Genomic DNA, 19,832 nt, shown 5'->3' on the forward strand with positions numbered 1-19,832 from the left:
GGGGGACCATAGGCTACAGGGTGGAGACAGGTGCAGTTAGGTGGCTATGGAGGTCTTTTCCACGAGCCACTGGTTGTGGTGACAGGGGTGAGGGACTAGGGGAGGGAAGTGGACAAGGGAGTTGGAAAGCAGCAGATGGATTCGAGAGGCATTCAGGAGGCAGAAACGGCAGGGCTCACACCAGATCCCCATGGGGATGCTTGGGCGTTCTAGAAGCTGGTGGGATAGCCGGCTAGCTGAGTAGTGAGTCCCAGAAGACCAGCCAGGTGGGGCAATGAGTGAGCTCAGTGTCCAGCTGTGGCACTAGAATGGTCCCGGCCCAGGCTTCTCTGTCATCATCTGCACAGAGGTCCTGTTCCAACAGCTCCAGAGAAAGGCCGGAGAGCGGGGCGGGGCAGCCAGCACGCTGGTGGTGGAACTGAGGCAGAGATCCCCAGGGCAATGGGGGTTGGTGTAACGTGTTGCCCAGAGGCCAAGAAGGGGCAGGAGGAGAAAGTTCTTTTACTTAGTAACTAAGGCAGACAGACAGGCAGGAGAGAGCTTGAAAGGGCAGGAGGATGTGGCAGGAGGGAGGGTTATTCAAGTTGGAATCAGCTGGGCAACAATGATCCCAGGAGTGACCTTGGGCTGAGTTCTGTGGAGCAGAGGCAGGTGAAGTCTCCAGAAACCGAGAATGTCATAGCTGGGGCCTTGAATGGCTCACCTACAAGAAACCTGAAACTTCCCCGGGGCTGTGACAGAAGTGGGGTGGAAGGGAAGAAGTGGGCTAGGTCTCCGGGTCGGGAGCAGGAGTGCCCCTGTGCGGTCCAGGTGGAGAGGGCTTTGGCACAGCGAGAGCCAGCCTGCTAACTTCCCCTCCTCCTTGTCTCCTCTCCCCTGCCCCCTCCCGGCCCAGGCTGCAGGGAAAACCCGGGCAAGAGCTCCCAGACACAGATGGGGTCACAAATACGTTTTACAAGGTGCCCCAGCAAATGCATAACAACCCCCCCCCCGACCACGTGGCTGGAAGTTTCCATTCTATTTCTATTTTTTAATGCTAGTCAAGATGCCCCTGCCTCGATTTCACACACCCGCGGTGGGTCTCAAGCCCCACTTTGAAAACCCCGTTCAGGGAAGAGTGGGTTTTCCGGGAAATGAGGAAGTGGAAGGAGAGTTCAGTCAGGTTTGTTTACAACGTAAGGAGCTTCCAGATTGTTCCCGGGGGAGGGTGAGACCGGAGTGCTGGGAGGAGCTAGCAACAAAGGAGCCGAGGGCTGAGCTCTTTTTCTGGGACACACAGTGCTCCAGGCGGGGTCCTTCAAATCAGAAGCCACCTGGTATGGACTTGGGTGGCGTCCAAGGGCCCCTCCACTCCAAGATTCTTACGACTCTCACCTGCCATTGTTCAAAATCCCTTAGGAATCCCCATTTAGAAATTGGCCTTGGGAGCAAGTTAGTCCCCCAAACCGCGAGCTAGATACTTCATATGGATACCTCAAGTTACGTAAAACAGGCAATAAAGGGCTTTACAAAATTCTGGTGGGTGTACTGGGCGAGCACGCATTCGTTCACCGATCCGGAAACTCCAGACTAGTGTGAAGGACACCGTTTCAGGGCAAACCAAGAGCAAGTAGAGGTGATGGGGATTGAGGAGGGCACTTGTGATGAGCCCTGGATATTATAAGTGAAGAATCGCTACATTCTACTCAAACTAAAGGAAAAGAAAAAAAAAAAAAAAAAGGCAGAAAGTCCCAAGGGATGGAGCATGGGTTTGGAGAATCCAGGCCTAAGGGTCCATCTCAGCACTTCCCCCTGTGCACCGCGTAAGAAAAGGACCAGCCCCCGACCCCAGCCGCGGCCTGCGTTTGGAGGTTCCAGGGCAATGGGGGAGAGGCAGGGGATGACCCTGTCACCTGCCGGTGTTCCTCGCTCCTCGTCCCACGGCCAGAACCGGGTCCCTGGAGTCCGACCAGGCTCCAGGGGCTCCCCGGGTCCAAACAGACCCCCGCGTCGCTGGAGGCTCCCTTGCTTCAGGGCAGAAACGGGGGTCGGCCTGGCCACCCCACGCACATGCCCCGGTCACCCCTCACACCTGTCAGGGCCCAGCGCCTTGGCACCCCTTAACCAGGCTGTGGGCGGGGGGGGGGGGCTCCGCACCACGAGGCTCTGGCGGGCACCTGTTGCCCCACTTCCAGGACCGTGAACCCATAGTCGCTGCCCCGGCCTTAGAGACGTGGCATGGGACTCCCGAACCCTCAGCCGTAGCCCCAGCCCCGAGCCTCTGATCACTGCCCCAGGCGTATACCTGCGGGCCGGACTCCTCTCTCCCCGAGACCCTGACCCCGGCCTCAGAGCCCTAGAACTGGCCCGGGGCCCCTGGTGGCTGGCGCCGAGGGTCCCGAAGCCTACACGACCTGGGGACACCGTCTAAGAAGGGCAAATTACTTCTACAGACTTCAGAGAGGCAACGGCTGCGGATACCCGGTCCCGGGCCTGGGTGGCGCCACTGCGCCCGCGCGCGCCGAGCTCGCGGCGCACGCCCGGGGTAGAGGGGGCAGGGGCGCCGGCGGGAGGCAGGGCTGGGGGCGGTAGTCCCGGAAGGCGCCAGACCTTCGCGAGAATTCCGGGCTGCGCAGGCGCACGGAGACGGGCGCGGGGACGCGCGCGGCGGCCGTTGGGGGTGGAGCGCTCGGGGCGGGCCCGCGCGCGCCCGGGGGAGGGGCGGGGCCGTGGCCAGGGCGCAGGCGCAGGCGCGCGGCCGCGGCGGCGGTTGGGGAGGGTTCTTCCGGAAGGTTCGGGAGGCTTCTGGAAAAGGCGCCGCGCGCCGGGCGGGCCCGCGTCTATATAAAGGGAGCGCGGGGGCGGCGCGCCAGTTGCTTCTGCGTCCTGGTGCTGCGTCGTCGCGGAGCCCGTGTGGTCCTTTAGCCGAGGTGAGGGGGCGACTGGGGGGTGCCTGTGGGGGGGGCGGCGGGCGCGGAGGCGGCTCCCGGGGGGTCCCCGGGCCCCGCGGGGCGGCGCGGCACTGCTCTGGGCGGCGGAGGCCTCTGGCCTGCCGCGTCCTCGACCCCCGCCCGCGTATGGGGGCCCGGAGGCCCGGAGGGGCGGTGGGGAGGGCGCGCCGCGGGGACCCCTGCCCGGCTGCGGCCCCGGGGCTCCGGCTCCGGGCGGGGGTCCCCGCGGCGCCCGTTGGCGGCGTGCGCGCGGGCCTCGGCGTCGCAGCTGGAAATGAGGTCATCCTTTGTCGGCGGGCCGAGCCTCCCGGAGGCCTGTGGCGCCGCGTAACCGGCCCCGCGGCCTCTGCAGATGCCCGAGGAAACCCAGACCCAAGACCAGCCGATGGAGGAGGAGGAGGTGGAGACGTTCGCCTTCCAGGCGGAGATCGCCCAGTTGATGTCCTTGATCATCAACACTTTCTACTCGAATAAAGAGATTTTCCTGCGCGAGCTGATTTCCAACTCGTCTGATGTGAGTGTCGGCTTGCGGAACGGGGTCGCGGTCCCGGTGTGTGCGTCCCACCCTCCGGGAGCTCTGTGCTCACGGGCATGTGTTTCTCCGATAGGCCCTGGACAAAATCAGATACGAGAGCTTGACTGATCCCAGCAAGCTAGATTCCGGGAAAGAGCTGCACATTAATCTCATTCCAAACAAGCAAGATCGAACCCTCACTATCGTGGATACCGGGATTGGCATGACCAAGGCCGATTTGATCAATAATCTCGGTACAATCGCTAAGTCTGGGACCAAAGCGTTCATGGAAGCTTTACAGGCTGGCGCAGATATTTCTATGATCGGCCAGTTTGGTGTCGGGTTCTATTCTGCCTATTTGGTTGCCGAGAAAGTGACGGTGATCACCAAGCATAACGATGATGAGCAGTACGCCTGGGAGTCTTCTGCAGGAGGGTCGTTCACAGTCAGGACTGATACAGGTAGGCACCTGGTGGAACGATTTACTTGGTCACGCGGGGGAGGGTTGGGTGCTGTAGGAAGGGGGCCCCTGAAGATGCTGTGGAATTGGTAAAAATTCGTTGGCTTCTTTGGGAACATGCCTAGTAAGCACATGATGGTGCGATGGTAGGGATCTGGTTACTGATGTCGCTGGGGCAAGGCAGTTAAACTCCCATGGGACGCCTTTCATCCATAGCAGTGTTAACCCCCTTTCCTAAACGTGCTCAGAAGCGGTTAGGTGTGGATGGCATTGGGAGCTGAATTGTGATTCCCCCCCCCCCCAACACTTTGGTTTGCCCATTCAGATTGAGGTGGAGTCCACTTTTTTCCTTCCTTTACAGGTGAACCTATGGGTCGAGGAACAAAGGTTATCTTGCATCTGAAAGAAGACCAAACGGAATACCTGGAGGAAAGAAGAATAAAGGAGATTGTGAAGAAACACTCCCAGTTTATCGGCTATCCTATCACTCTCTTTGTGAGTGTCCTTGTTTTTTATGTAAAGTTAACAAACTAAAGTGGTTCTTGAATCTATTACTGAGGGAAAAATCCAAACTTGTGTTGACCCGGCTAGTCTGAAGTTCTGTTGTACTATCAAGGTACCCAGGATTGTTTAGGTAGACGCGTTAAACGTTACTGAGTGGTTTTCTGGTTATTTAACCAAACCTTTGTGGCTGATTAATTTGGGCTTTGGTTATAAGCGCATACGCTCCGTTTAGTTCCAGAATGCAAAAGGTGACGTGATCTCCCATGTTCTTTTGAAGGTGGAGAAGGAGCGGGATAAAGAGGTCAGTGATGATGAGGCTGAAGAAAAGGAAGAGAAAGAGGAAGAAAAAGAAAAGGAAGAGAAGGAGTCCGATGACAAGCCTGAAATAGAAGATGTTGGTTCCGACGAGGAGGAGGAAGAAAAGAAGGACGGAGACAAGAAGAAGAAGAAGAAGATCAAGGAGAAGTACATCGATCAAGAAGAACTGAACAAGACCAAACCTATTTGGACCAGAAACCCTGACGACATTACTAACGAAGAGTACGGAGAATTTTACAAGAGCTTGACCAACGACTGGGAGGATCACTTGGCAGTGAAGGTGAGTGTCCAAGTGCTTCGGAGCTGGTCTGCTTCTGCAGGTGGCTTGTCGGAGCTTGTCAAATCGAGGGTCGTGGCTGAGCACTTGGCCATCCCGGCCCTTGACCTCTCCCTGGAAGTGCTTTCGGTTCTGGCGCCGCGAGAGTCCTAGTTGAAGTCAAAGTCGCTTGCATCATCGCTTGATGGTTTGGCGTGTGTTTTATTACAGCATTTTTCGGTCGAAGGACAGCTGGAATTCAGAGCCCTGCTTTTCGTCCCAAGACGTGCTCCCTTTGACCTGTTTGAAAACAGGAAGAAAAAGAACAACATCAAGCTGTATGTGCGCAGAGTTTTCATCATGGATAACTGCGAGGAGCTGATCCCGGAATACCTGAGTGAGTACCGAGGACGATCGGGTGTGAAGTCTGAGCGTGGGGGCCTCTCCGCTCCGGGGCGTTGGTTCGGGCCTGTGGGGCAGGAAATCCCCTTCGGTTTTTGGGGTGTAGGAGTTTGTTGATTTTTGTCCCGGCGACGACTTTATTTTTTCCCAGATTTCATTAGAGGCGTGGTGGACTCCGAGGATCTTCCCCTGAACATTTCCCGGGAGATGTTGCAGCAGAGCAAGATCTTAAAAGTTATCCGCAAGAACTTGGTCAAAAAGTGCTTAGAACTCTTCACCGAACTGGCCGAGGACAAAGAGAACTACAAGAAGTTTTACGAGCAGTTCTCGAAGAACATTAAGGTTCGTGGAAAGAGCCTGGTCCTTCCCAGCGGTGATCAAACCGGCTCCTCTGGTTCTCGGTGACTTTTTTTTTTGAGGCGGAGGAGACTTGACGCGAGCGTTGTCTTGCAGCTCGGAATCCACGAGGACTCCCAGAACCGGAAGAAGCTGTCGGAGCTGCTGCGCTACTACACGTCTGCCTCTGGTGACGAGATGGTGTCTCTCAAGGACTATTGCACCAGGATGAAGGACAACCAGAAACACATCTACTACATCACAGGTGAGCGAGCGGCGTGCCGTCGTGGCCTCGTTCCGGGCACGGCACCGCCTGGCGACCGTGGGTGTGTTCCCTAGGCACGTGGGGCCCCGTGTCAACCCCTGGGTACTAACCGCGGCCAGACCACGTGCGCCACGTCTGTGGGCGCATCTGTGGTTCGAGCTGACGAGACTGGGAAAAGTCCGGAGGAAGCGACACCGCTTCCTGTTAAGCGAAGGTGTAACTTTCTACTGATGCCCCAGGGGAGACCAAGGACCAGGTGGCGAACTCGGCCTTTGTGGAGCGTCTTCGGAAGCACGGTCTGGAGGTGATCTATATGATCGAGCCGATCGATGAGTACTGTGTCCAACAGCTGAAGGAATTTGAGGGGAAGACTTTAGTGTCCGTCACCAAAGAGGGCTTGGAACTTCCAGAAGATGAAGAAGAGAAAAAGAAACAGGAGGAGAAGAAGACAAAGTTTGAAAACCTGTGCAAGATCATGAAGGACATCTTGGAGAAAAAAGTGGAAAAGGTGGGTGAACGTGGTTTCCTTCCACTTGGGTTTCCTAATTGTGGGCGTGATCTTGAGAGGCCTGTAGGTGTCTTTCAGGTTGTCCGAACATACAGCCCCTTTCTCCCAAGTTCCCTCGGCTTTTACAGTATGACACAAGCAGAAAATTAGGCCCGCTAAATGAGCAGGAAGGCTCTCTACCGTCTTGAAGGAGCTAAACGGTGTCAGGATGCGCAGGGAGAGGGTTGTGGGTACGTGGGTCTGTATGTGGCATTTCGCGTTTTGTGAATACAGTAGCGGAGTCCCTCTGTTTTACGATAAAGCTGTGGTAGAGGGACTTTTCTAGACCCAGTCCTCACTTTGTGTCTTCATTGCAGGTGGTTGTGTCAAACCGACTGGTGACCTCCCCGTGCTGCATTGTCACGAGCACATACGGCTGGACGGCGAACATGGAGAGGATCATGAAGGCCCAGGCCCTAAGGGACAACTCCACCATGGGCTACATGGCAGCGAAGAAGCACCTGGAGATCAACCCCGACCACTCCATCATCGAGACCTTGCGGCAGAAGGCGGAGGCGGACAAGAACGACAAGTCCGTGAAAGACCTGGTCATCCTGCTCTACGAAACTGCGCTCCTGTCCTCTGGCTTCAGTCTGGAAGACCCACAGACACACGCTAACCGGATCTACAGGATGATCAAACTTGGTCTGGGTAAGCTTCGCCAGGCACCCTGTGTGAGAAACCCCTTAGGGTCCCCTGACGAAGAGGTCATCTGCTCGCAAGAGCCAGCCCCCCCGCCCCGAGAGCGGTGCCGGGCTGACGCCAGGCACTGGTTCAGGACCGTGTAACCTGAGGGTTTCCTTTCCGAAAAGGTATCGACGAAGATGACCCCACCGCTGACGACAGCAGTGCTGCGGTGACCGAGGAGATGCCACCCCTGGAAGGTGACGATGACACGTCACGCATGGAAGAAGTCGACTGAGCGCCGCCCCGAGGATTCCTTGTATATGTACTCGATGCTTTATCCCGTTCCCTCCAATGATCTATTTTCAAGGATGTTTTTCTTTATTTTTGTTAACGTTTTAAAAATCTGTAAGGCATGACGAGAGCTACTTACGGGGAAGATAAGATTTCTTTCTGTTCGAGTGTGATACTGTGATGCGTAGAAACTAAAGCCCGGCTAGTTGTTTTGTTTGTTTTTTTGGGTTATGTTTTGTTTTTTTAGTGCCACGCTGGCTGCTCTTCCAGGACAAGGTAACGTTTGTCGCAAGGTGTACGTAACCTCCCGTGAACCGCGTGGTCTGAAGTGTTCGCGACAAGTGGATTCCCTAGTAAGACCAAACTCGTCTGTCACTGAAGTGTTCTGAGCTATACCTTGGTGTTTAAAAGAGAAATCTCGGTTGAAACAACTTTCACCTTCTAGGATTTACTTTTTAAATCTTCTGTCCCCTGTAGTTATTTGCTGCATGTACCAGGCCTCTAGAAACTAGTGTGTTAAACCGAACCAACTTGATGGGAGTAACTATAGGGCTTGTTTTCCAAAGAGAAGAGCGTTGTTTAGAGTAGCGAAATTCAAAGGCTGCTTAGGCGCGTTGTGAAGCTGTTGGGGAAATAACTCCGCAAGTTTCGTGAGTGGAAATGTAGTGCTCGAGACACATTCTGCTTTAAAAGGTTGTAACAAATACAAACAAATTTAAAAAAAGCTCTGCGAAAATGTTTTGTGTGGGGAAGTGGGGTTCCAAAATACAGGGTGGCCCCGGGTTGTAAAAATTGGGGTGCACACATGCTGCCTGCTGGGAGACGGAGGGCGGTGGTTGACGTTGCCGGCCTGAAGTCGTCTGTGACCTTCCCAGTGCGCGCTCAGGTGGCGGCTCTGGGGTCGGGAGCGTATTCTGGAACCACACGGAAGAGAAGGGACCATCACACAACATGCGTTCTGTGTCCTATGTTACATTTCCTAATGACTCCTTTCTCCTTGGGTTTTTACGTCCAAACGGCTTTTCTGTAGTGTTTGTAAGACCTGCCTTATGCCCTAAATATAGCTCCTTAATACCTCAGCCTTGTGTCTCCCGCGTTCTTTAGCAACTCTAATTCCATCCCATCTGAAATCCGCTTATTCTCTGGCTCTTCACTGAGCCTCTGGCCAGATGCGTGGAGGGTGGTCTCTGACCCCTGGGAGCAGCAGCAGGTGGGGTGGGGAGAACAGGCCGGGTCGGTGGGGCTCCCCGCTGGGAGCAGCAGGGACTAAATCAGCCTTCGGCACCTGGGTAGTAGTGGGTCCACACGGGATTTGGAGGCGAAGATCCCCGCAGACCGTGACGTAGAATCTAGGGGGATGGGCTGGGAGAGAACTCGGGGCGGTGGAAGGACGGCTGCTAAGTGCCAGGTGAACGGAAGTCACGTTTGAGCCTTAAAAGCCCCCGAGGTAGAGCTTCCTCTCCTCCCGCAAACGGGAGTTGCTTATGTGGGGGGGTCAGTATCTGAGTCCAGGTTGATCCCCAAAGCCCAAAGTTGTTTGGCTGTTCTGCATTTAGTGGAAGATGTTCCCAGTTAGGAGGGTGTGGAAGTGGCCGGTAGGAGGCCTTGAAGGGCAAGTTTCTCCCTAGTCTGGTAAGAAAGCTGAAGCCTGCAGGAAGAGGTGTTTGAGGGAATCCACAAACGGAGAACCTGCGTGTAAGTGATCCAACTGAACGCCTCCTCCCTGGGTCACTGAGAAAGCGCTCAAGGCAGGTGTGTGCTGTGTCTAGAACCACCACCCAGTGACGCCGTGTGCCCCCCCCCCCCCCCCCCCCCGGGAGGATGGGTGCTCCACGCGGCGGGGGAGATGCAGAGGTGGCCTCAAAATCCACTCTTGCTTCACACCTTCCGGAACTGGTCCCATCTGAGGAAAGGTGAAGGCTTTTCCCAGGTTATGTGGTTGTCTGATGCACAACCAGCAAGGACGCTACAAGAACGGAACTGGAACCGTACGTGAATTTAGCAAAACCCTAAGACCACGCAAAGATCCGTTGAACTCAGCATCAAGCCGTTGTTAACTCTTGAAAGACACAGTAACAAGCTAAACAAATTTTACAAAGGTTTTGGGAGACTTGCCCACCAAACACTGCGGAGCGGAGAGAGGGAACGTTCGGTGTTGGAAAACAATAGTAAGATGGGGTGCCTTGCTAGAAGTGTCCTACGTGACAGAAGCCAGACAAAACTACATGGTCTGGTTTCTTTTTCACAAAGTTCTAGAAAAGGCAGGAGGTGGGTCAGCAGGGTGCCTAGGGCCAGAAGTCCTGGTGGGGGTTGACTACAGAGGGACAAGAGGGGACTTTGGGGGAGCGCTGGAAGTCCAGAAACCTGATGAGGTGATGACTGCATGACTATATTAAAATCCATCGATCTGAGGGGCCCCTGGGTGGCTCAGTCAAGCATCCAGCTTCCCCTCGGGTCATGATCTCACAGTCCGTGGGTTTGAGCCCCGTGTTGGGCTCTGTGCTGACAGCTCAGAGCCTGGAGTCTGCTTCAGATTCTGTGTCTCCCTCTCTGTCCCTCCCCTGCTTGTGCTCTGCCTCTCTCTCAAAAATAAACTTAAAAAAAAAATGTTTTTAATCCATTGAGTTGAAAATGGGTGAATTTCAACGGTGTGTTTTATTTAAATAGCAAATGAAAACAAGTATGGAAGGCAGTCTCATGGTGTTCAAAAGTGACCTTAAGCAAGTCACTGGGCCTCCCACACCTCTGAACTCATTTGTAAATTAGAAATAATAATGCCTGGGGGCGCCTGGGTGGCTCAGTAGGTTAAGCTTCTGACTTCGGCTCAGGTCATGTTATCACGGTTGGTGGGTTCGAGCCCTGCGTGGGGCTCTGTGCTGACAGCTCAGAGCCTAAAACCTGCTTTGGAATCTGTCGCCCTCTCTCTCTGCCCCTCTCCAGCTCACGTTCTGTCTCTCAAAAGTAAATACACATCTAAAAAAAGAAAAAACTGCCTGAAAGAAACCCCTGGCACTTTCTAGGTAGTGGGCTCAACAGGTGCCTGGTGAACAAGTGCTCAGTGACACGGCTTGTACTGGCAAGGACTCTCAGGGCCTTTCCTGCCAGTCCTACGAGATCGCCTCGCTCAGGCTCCCTTCTACCCCACGCTGCTGGGGGCTGTAATCGAGCCCCAGCCTGACCGAAGCCTCATGCCCTCCGGGAAGTTTTCTTCCACTGCTTTGCCCTCATCCTCTCTCGGTCTTCTCAGTTGTTAGGAATTCCTAGCAGGCACACATTCATCAAGTTTGTATTGAGTCCCCACTAAGAACTAGCCTAGCATGGCTCGGTGGGCCACACACGAAAACGGCGTCCTTGCGGAAGGCCAGCTGACCTATGGCGGCCACCGTGAAGGCCACGGCGTCTCCAGCTGAGGTACCAGCACAGCAAGGAGGGACTCTGTGGTGGGAGAGGTCCTGCAGAAGCTCCTAGAAGGGGGTCACTGCTGACATAAAGCTGGACACTCGGTCTGGGGAAGGGACTCACACACGGTCCTAGAGATGAGGAAGCTGGAGGGTGAAAAAGTGAGTGAGCGCCTTGGACGCCAGCCATTAGCCACGGCCTCAGACCGGGATCAGACGGAGACTCTGGCTGACAACTGACCTGGTGGGAAGGCAGTAGCCCGTGGGCGGCCTCTTCAAAATAGCGGGGCCTGGGCCCACCCTTGGAGGAATGGCCTGAATACCAGGAAGTGGTAAGGCAGTTACGCCATCTTGTTCCTTGTGGTTGTCTGGTCTTCATCCCAGTGGCCCCTTACTCCATGCAAGCCCACCCCGTCCCACCCGCAGGGGAAGAGGTGCCAGGGGGCAGGCGCACGGGGCCACCTGGGGGGACAGCACGAGAGTGAGAGCACGCCGACTGCCAGTCGGTCATCTCTGAGGACCGAGGACAGGGAGGCAAGTCCTCCAAAGATGGCGGTTCAGCGAGAGCCAGCTCAAGCTGTCCTGAGTTTGAATTAGAGACCTTTCTCTGTTTTGTTCACTATCTGCCCCAAATACGCATGACAGCGTGTGGCAGTCAAGTGTTTGCTAATAAACCAGCCAGAGCACTTCAGTTTACACACACACACTCAGTTTCCAATTTCTTCTATTTTTTCTTTTTATTCTGGGATTTCCTTTTTTTTTTTTTTTCATGTTTATTTATTTTGAGAGCGAGAACGAGCATGAGCAGGGGAGGGGCAGAGAGAGGGAGAGAGAATCCCAAGCAGGCTCCATGCCGTCAGCGCAGAGCCCGACGAGGGGCTCAGTCCCACCGATCGTGAGATCGTGACCTGAGCTGAAATCGAGTTGGATGCCTAGCTGACTGAGCCACCCAGGCGCCCTGGCTTTTGGGGTTTCTTAAACAAGTGCACAAGCAGAGAAACAGAGAGTAACAAGTGTTGGTGACGATGTGGAGAAATCGGGGCCTTCCTGCACCGCTGCTGGGAATGTGAAATGGCGCTGCTCTGGAAAACAGTCTGGCAGTTTCCTTGAGAAGTTAAACAGAGACTTGCCGTTGGATCCAACAATTCCCCGCTGGGTGTCCGCCCAGGAGAAATGAAAATGTTCACAAAAATGTCCACGCACGTTTTCGTAGCCTTAGAACAGCTAAAAGGTGGAAACAAACTAAATGTCCATCGACACAGGAATAGATAAACCAAGTGTGACCCATACAATGGAAAATCATCCCAGATATTGTATTATTGTCGTAAAAAGGGATGTATGAAGTGCTGATCCATACCACAACATGGATGGAAGCTGACAACATGCTAAGTGAAAGAAGCCAGTCACAAAAGGCCCCATGTTTATTGTAGGATTCCACTTACACGAAATTTCCAGAACAGGCAAATGCATGGGGGCAGAAAGAAGGAGCATGGGTGCATGGGCTGGGGCTGCAGGGGAGGGCGGTTGAGGATGACTGCTGAGGACTATAGAGTTTCTTTCTGAGGCGCTCCAAGTGTTCTAAAATTGATTACAGTGGGGCACCTGGGTGGCTCAGTTGGTTGGGCGACCGACTTCGGTTCAGGTCATGATCTCGCGGTTCGTGGGTTCGAGCCCTGCGTTGGGCTCTGTGCTGACAGCTCGGAGCCTGGAGCCCGCTTCCGATTCTGTGTCTCCCCCTCTCTCTGCCCCTCCCCTGCTCACGCTCTGTGTCTGTCTCTCAATAATAAATACACGTTAAAAAAATTTTTAATTGGGGGCGCCTGGGTGGCTCAGTTGGTTGGGCGGCCGACTTTGGCTCAGGTCATGATCTCGCGGTCCGTGAGTTCGAGCCCCGCGTCGGGCTCTGTGCTGACAGCTCAGAGCCTGGAGCCTGTTTCAGATTCTGTGTCTCCCTCTCGCTGACCCTCCCCTGTTCATGCTCTGTCTCTCTCTGTCTCAAAAAAAAATTTTTAAAAACGTTAAAAAAAAAATTAAAAAAAAATTTTAATTGATTACAGTGACAGTTGAATAACTGATTATACTCAAAAATCACTGAAGCATACGCTTTTTTTTTTTTAATGTTTATTTTTGAGAGAGAGAGAGCACGAACTGGGGAGGAGTTGGGGACAGAGGATCCGAAGCGTGCTCTGAAGTGACAGCAGAGAGTCTGACGCGGGGCTCGAATTCACAAACCGTGAGATCATGACCTGAGCTGAAGTTGGACGTTCAACTGACCAAGCCACCCAGGTGACCCTGAAGTACACGCTTCAAATGGATGAATTGTACAGTATGTGAATTGGATCTCAATAAAGCTGTCATTTTGGGGTCGCCTGGGTGGCTTACTTGGTTAAACGTCCAGCTCTTGACTTCAGCGCAGGTCATGATCTCGTGGTTCGAGGGTTCAAGCCCCGCGTCGGGTTCTGTGCTGATGGCTCAGAGCCTGGAGCCGGCTTCTCTCTCTGCTCCTCCCTCGTTCATGCTCTGTCTCTCTCTGCCTCAAAGAAACATTAAAAACATTTTTTTTTTAATGGTCAAAATGGCAAATTTTTTTAACACACACTGTCGACAGACCCCGGCTTCTTCCCACCCCGGCCACTCCGGTCAAAGAGCCCATTCAAAGCGTGTGACTGGCTGAGGCTCGTTACGCGGCTTGTCCCAGGGGCAAGGGAGGCTGGGACACAGGCCTCTGGCCTCCCCTGGTAGGACTGTCCCCGGAACAGCGGTCAGCAACTCAAAACTGCCGGCTGCCCCCTCTAGAGGCCTCCACGCGCCCCTTCACCCAGGACGGTCTTCGTGCGCCTCTGCACCAGGCAGGTGGCCTCCTTCACAAAAGCCCCCGCCACGCTCTCCCTTTCTCTCCGGCGTTTGTCCCCAGTGTCCCTCAAGGCTTCGTTGATGGTCTCGCCTTTCCACGGCCCCATCTACCCACGAAGGAAGGCACGGGCCCCGTGTGCCCGCCGCCAGCCTGGCGCACCTGATACATACTTGCAGAGTGAATGAATAACCGGTTGATCTAACGGCTATTTCCCCCTTTCTGTGTCGATGGCAATTTGTGTAACTAATTCTGCACAACTTAGGAGGCTTTTTTTTCCCTTTTCCAAGCCTTCAAGATCTACTCAAACCTTTGAAAGTGTGATTACAGATTATTCTTCTATAGGAAGGAACATGGCTTCACCTCCCCGGGAGGAACATTCCAGGAGGCAGAGCTCTTAGTGAGTCATGGTATATTAATAGCACCGTCAAACTCTGAACAAAGATTCCATGATGTTATTGCAAAGCCAGCAAAGCTGAGCGTATTGTCTGCCAAGTGTATCTGTCTGCTCGGAACATACGTTAGCTTCTTACGGAAGTTCTTTAAGGCTTCAACACTTGACCAGTGACGCTCTAGGGCTTGAAATGTAGTCCAAAAAGCAACACCGTGTGTGTTTTGTTTTTAATTCCAGGTTTAAAAATAACTAACAAATCAGAGTGAAGAAAGAAAGAAAGGATAAATCAGCTATCTGCTTTTTTTTAAGGTTTTATTTTTATTTTCAAAGTAATCTTGGGCGCCTGGGTGGCTCAGTTGGTTAAGCATCCAACTCTTGGGTTTGGGCTCAGGTCATGATCTCACATGTTGGCGAGTTCGAGCCCCGCATTGGGCTCCACGTGACCGTGCAGGGCCTACTTGGGATTTTTCTCTCCCCTCTCTCTCCCCCTCCCCACCTGTCTCTGTCTCTCCCAAAATAAATAAATAAACTTAGGTTTTTTTTAAAAAATGTGTTTAAATAAATAAATAAATAAATGTAATCTCTACACCCAACGTGGGGCTCGAACTTCCAACTCCAAGGTCAAGATTGCATGCTCTCTCACTGAGCCAGCCAGGTGCCCCTCAGCTACCTGCTTTTTTTTTTTTTTTTAAATTTTTTTTTATTTGACGTTTATTTATTTTTGAGACATAGAGAGACAGAGCATGAACGGGGGAGGGTCAGAGAGAGAGGGAGACACAGAATCTGAAACAGGCTCCAGGCTCCGAGCTGTCAGCACAGAGCCCGACACGGGGCTCGAACTCACGGACTGTGAGATCATGACCTGAGCCGAAGTCGGTCGCCCAACCAACTGAGCCACCCAGGCGCCCCTAGCTACCTGCTTTTTAAAATAGTTGAACCGGGGTGCCTGGGTGGCTCAGTCGGTTAAGCATCCGACTTCGGCTCAGGTCATGATCTCACGGCTCGTGAGTTTGAGCCCTGCATCGGGCTCTGGCCTGACAGCTCGGAGCCTGGAACCTGCTTCGGATTCTATGTCTCCCACTCTCTCTGCTCCTCCCCTGCTCACGCTCTGTCTCTCTCTCTCAAAAGTAAAAAAAAAAAAAGAAAAAAAATTTAAATAGTTGAACAGATGAAACCAATAAAACACTTAATATTTGAATTCCATTCATTGTGGATATAGCAAGGCATGCTATTTTGCAACTCCCCTACATCCTATGGATTCTTCTGTCTCAATGCCCTTCCTTAGCCTGGAAGTTCAGCAGACATGTGAGAAGGTCTCTGGTGATCACAAAAGGGGAACCGAATACAAGGAGGTACATTTTACACCCATCAGAATGGCAGAAATTTAAGTCAGACATCACCAGATTTTGGCTAGAGTCTGGCAAACGGGCACTCACGTGTAGCCCTGGTGGGAGTGTGAACTGAGAGTTACACTGGAGAGCAATTTGGTGTCTCTAATGAAGAACTTACTTCCCCTTCTTGGCTGGTGCTAGAGAAAGTCTTACCCACCTGCACAAGGGGAAACGTACAAGAATGTTCTTTGCAAGACTGCAGTATGGAAACATTGGACATAGCCTAATTGTCCAATAAATGGCGACTCTCCTGGTAACTAGTTAATAGGAAATACAGGAGAGAGGGGGATAGAGGGACAAGCTAAACAACACTTTGAGAAAGCAGCCAGACAAAACCAGAAGATTCTGCAGGATATCTGGCCTGGTCTCCCCCATAAATCCATGCCATTAAAACAAACTAAAACAGCTCTAGGTTAGAAGAGACTTGAGGGATACAACCAGTCTTAGCCTAAAGGCCAGGTGGCACCATGGGGCAGGGAGGCCGGGCGTGCGATATGGCCCACTTGGGGAAGGTATTTCTACCTGGAGGGTGGAGGCCACGGCTGCTCCGGGATTCTTGCCCAGGGCTCCAGTTCCTCGGTGGAATTTCTATTTCCCTTATTTTCTTAGTTCTTTCTTTTTGGCTCTACATAGTCCTTATTTTACTTTTTTCATTTTCCAGTTATGTGACTTTCAAAGGTACAAAGTAGATAGAATAGTATGGAAGCTCACGTGCCTATCATTGTCCAGTCAACGGATCATGGCCATTTGGGCCCATCCACACTGCAGGAACCCTCCGTCATCCCCCCCAGGCTTTCTGAAGCAATTCCTGAATTTCATCGTATCCTTTATTTTTGTTACTTTTTATTTAAATTCTAGTTAGTTAACATATAGTGTAACAATGACTTCAGGAATGGAATTTAATGATTCATCACTTACATATAACACCCAGTGCTCATCCCAACAAGTGCCCGCCTTAATGCCCATCCCCCATTTAGCCCATCCCCTCACCCAACACCCCACCAGCAGCCCTCGGTTCGTTCTCTGTATTTGTCTCTTATGGTTTGCCTCCCTCTTTCTCTTTATCTTATTTTTCCTTCTCTTCTCCCATGTTTATCTGTTTTTGTTTCTGAAATTCTACATATGAATGAAATGATATGATATTTGTCTTTCTCTGCCTGATTTATACGGTTTAGCATGATACCCTCTAGTTCCATCCACATTGTTGCAAATGTCAAGATTTCATTCTTTTTGATCGCTGAGTAATATTCTTTTGTGTGTGTGAATATATATATATATATATATATATATATATATATATATTACATCCTCTTTATCCATTCATCAGTCAATGGACATTTGGACTCTTTCCATCATTTGGCTATTGTTGATAGTGCTGCTATAAATTATGGGCTACATGTGCCCCTTCGAATTGGCATTTTTGTGTCCTTTGGATAAATACTTAGTAGTGCAAATGCTGGGTCATAAGGTGCCTCTAGTTTTAATTTTTGGCAGAACCTCCATACTGTTCTCCAGAGCATTGCACCAGTTTGTATTCCTACCAACAAGGCAAAAATGTTCCCCCTTCTCCGCATCCTTGCCGTCATCTGTTGGCTCTTGAGTTGTTCATTTTAGCCATCCTGACAGGTGTGAGGTGGTATCTCTTTGTGATTTGGATTGGTATTTCCCTGATGATGAGTGACGTTGAGCATCTTTTCATGCGTCTGTTAGCCGTCTGGATGTCTTCTTTGGAAAAGTGTCTGTTCATGTCTTTGGCCCATTTCTTCACTGGATTGTTTTTTGGGTGTTGAGCTTAATAAGTTCTTTATAGATTTTGGATCCTGACCCTTTATCTGATGTGTCATTTGCAAATATCTTCTTCCATTCCATCGGTTGCCTTTCAGTTTTGTTGATAATTCCCTTTGCTGTGCAGAAGCTTTTTATCTTGATGAGGTCCCAATAGTTCATTTTTCCTTTTGTTTCCCTCATCGTGTCATTTAATCTGTAAGTATTTCATCTTTTCCTTAACATACCTTTATAACTCAAACATACTCAAGGTACTTGGTCTACAATTAAATGCACAATTAAAAAGAAGACAGGAAGCCCATTCCCACCACTTCTACTCAACACTATACTGGAGGTTTGAGCCAGCGCAGTTAGTCAAGATAAATAAATAAAAAAAAATCCTGATTGGACAGGAAGGAGTAAAAATTATCTCTATTTGCAAATGACATAATCTTGCATGTAGAAAACCCTAAGGAGAACACACACACACACACACACACACACACACACACCCTTATTAGAACAACCAGTTCAGCAAGGTTTTAGGATATGAGATCAATATACAAAAATTTATTGTATTTCTATATATTAACAATGAACAAACCAAAAATAAAATTAAGAAACAGCTCCACTGGGGCACCTGGGTGACTCAGTTGGTTGAGCATCCTACTTTGGCTTGGGTCATGATCTCACAGTTCATGAGTTCGAGCCCCGCCCGCGTCGGGCTCTGTGCTAACGGCTCTGAGCCTGGAGCCTGCTTCCGAGTCTGTGTCTCCCTCTCTCTCTGCCCCTCTCCTGCTCACGCTCTGTCTTCCAAAAATAAACAAATGTTAAAAAAAATCTAAAAAAGAAATATCTCCATTTACAAAAGCATCAAAAAGAAGAAAATACTTAGCAACAAATTTAACAAAAGAAACAAGATTTGCACACTGAAAGCTGTAAAACGTTGTTGAAAGACATGAAAGAAGATCTAATAAATGAAAAGACATCCTATGTTCATGGATTGGAAGTGATAATATTGTGTGTATTTTATTTTAGTTGACACACAGTGTTGCATTAGTTTTAGGTGGACCACGTAACAATTGGACAAGTCCATACCTTATCCTGGGCTCACAGCAAGTGTAGCTGCCATCTGTCACTATGCAACACTATTCAATACCACTGACTGGGGGCGGGGGGGCGCCTGGGTGGCTCAGTCGGTTAAGCGTCTGACTTTGGCTCAGGTCATGATCTTGTGGTTTGTGGGCTCGAGCCCCACGTCGGGCTCTGTGCTGACAGCTCGAAGCCTGGAGCCTGCTTCAGATTCTGTGTCTCCCTCTGCCTATCCCATGCTCATGTTCTGTCTGTCTCTGTTTCTCAGTAATAAATAAATGTTAAAAAAAATTTTTTTTAAACACCACTAACTATTTTCCCTATGCTGTACATTTTGTCCCCTTGACTTATTCTTTCCCTAATGGAAGCCTGTACCTCCCATTCCCCTTCCATTTGCCTGTCCCTCCACCCTTGTCCCCTCTGGTGAATATCAGTTTGTTTTCTGTATTTATGGATCTATTTCTGCTTTTTATTTTCATTTGTTTTATTTTTTAGATTTTATATGTAAGTGAAAATTGTTTGCAATTTGTCTATCTGACTTATTTCACTTTGCAAAGTATCCTCTAGGTCCATCCATTTTGTCATAAATGGCAAGATCTCGCTCCTGTTTATGGCTAATACCTAGTAACACTTCATTGGCATCTGACACATCATTGTATTTTTTTTTAGTTAAAAAAGTTGTTTTTAAGGTTTTTTTAAATGTTGATTTATTTTTGACAGAAAGAGACAGATCATGAGTGGGGCAGGGGCAGAGAGAGAGGGAGACACAGAATCCGAAGCAGGCTCCAGGCTCCGAGCTGTCAGCACAGAGGTCGGCGTGGGGTTCAACCGACTGAGCCACCCAGGCGCCCCTGTTTTTGAGGTTTTAAATTATTTATTTTGAGAGAGGCAGAGACGTGAGCAGGGGAGGGGCAGAGAGAAAGGAAGAGAGAGAATCCCAAGCAGGCTCTTCACTGTCAGTGCAGAGCCCAACAGGGGGCTCGAACCCACAACCATGAGATCCATGACTTGAGCCCCAAACCAAGAGTCCGATGCTTAACCGACTGAGCCACCCAGGCGCCCCTTTCATTTTTTTAAATGTTTATTTATTTTTGAGAGAGAGACAGAGCACGAGCAGGGAAGGGGCAGAGAGAGGAGACACAGAATCGGAAGCAGGCTCCAGGCTCTGAGCTGACAGCACAGAACCCGACCCGGGGCTCCAACCCACGAACCAGGAGATCATGACCAGAGCTGAAGCTGGAGGCTTAACCGGCTGAGCCCCCCAGGTGCCCCTTTCATTGGGGTTTTGATTTGCATTTCCCTGGCGATTAGTGATGTTGAGCATCTGACACAATGTTGAGATGGCAAAATACTACTCAAATCGACCTACGGATTCAACACAGTCCTTGTCAAAATCCCAGCTGGCTCGGGAGGGGGCCTGCCGCCTGAGCGGTTCAGTCAGTTGGGGATCCGTCTCTCCTCTGTTCTTGTGTGTGCCTGTACTCTCTCTCAA

The 19,832-nt window shown here is 51.2% G+C and overlaps 1 protein-coding gene across 1 annotated transcript; it reads left to right on the top strand.

The window, feature by feature from the left end:
* Positions 1-2,786: 2,786 nt before the first annotated feature.
* HSP90AA1 (heat shock protein 90 alpha family class A member 1) lies at positions 2,787-8,529 on the top strand. The gene is made up of 11 exons (XM_049612129.1): positions 2,787-2,909; positions 3,283-3,444; positions 3,539-3,905; positions 4,266-4,399; positions 4,686-5,006; positions 5,214-5,379; positions 5,536-5,726; positions 5,838-5,985; positions 6,225-6,493; positions 6,850-7,183; positions 7,345-8,529. The coding sequence occupies exons 2-11, from the start codon at positions 3,283-3,285 to the stop codon at positions 7,452-7,454; spliced, it is 2,202 nt and encodes a 733-aa protein (XP_049468086.1). The 5' UTR covers positions 2,787-2,909; the 3' UTR covers positions 7,455-8,529.
* Positions 8,530-19,832: the final 11,303 nt, after the last annotated feature.

Source organism: Panthera uncia (assembly GCF_023721935.1).
Source record: "Panthera uncia isolate 11264 chromosome B3 unlocalized genomic scaffold, Puncia_PCG_1.0 HiC_scaffold_1, whole genome shotgun sequence".
NCBI classification, from domain to species: Eukaryota; Metazoa; Chordata; class Mammalia; order Carnivora; family Felidae; genus Panthera; species Panthera uncia.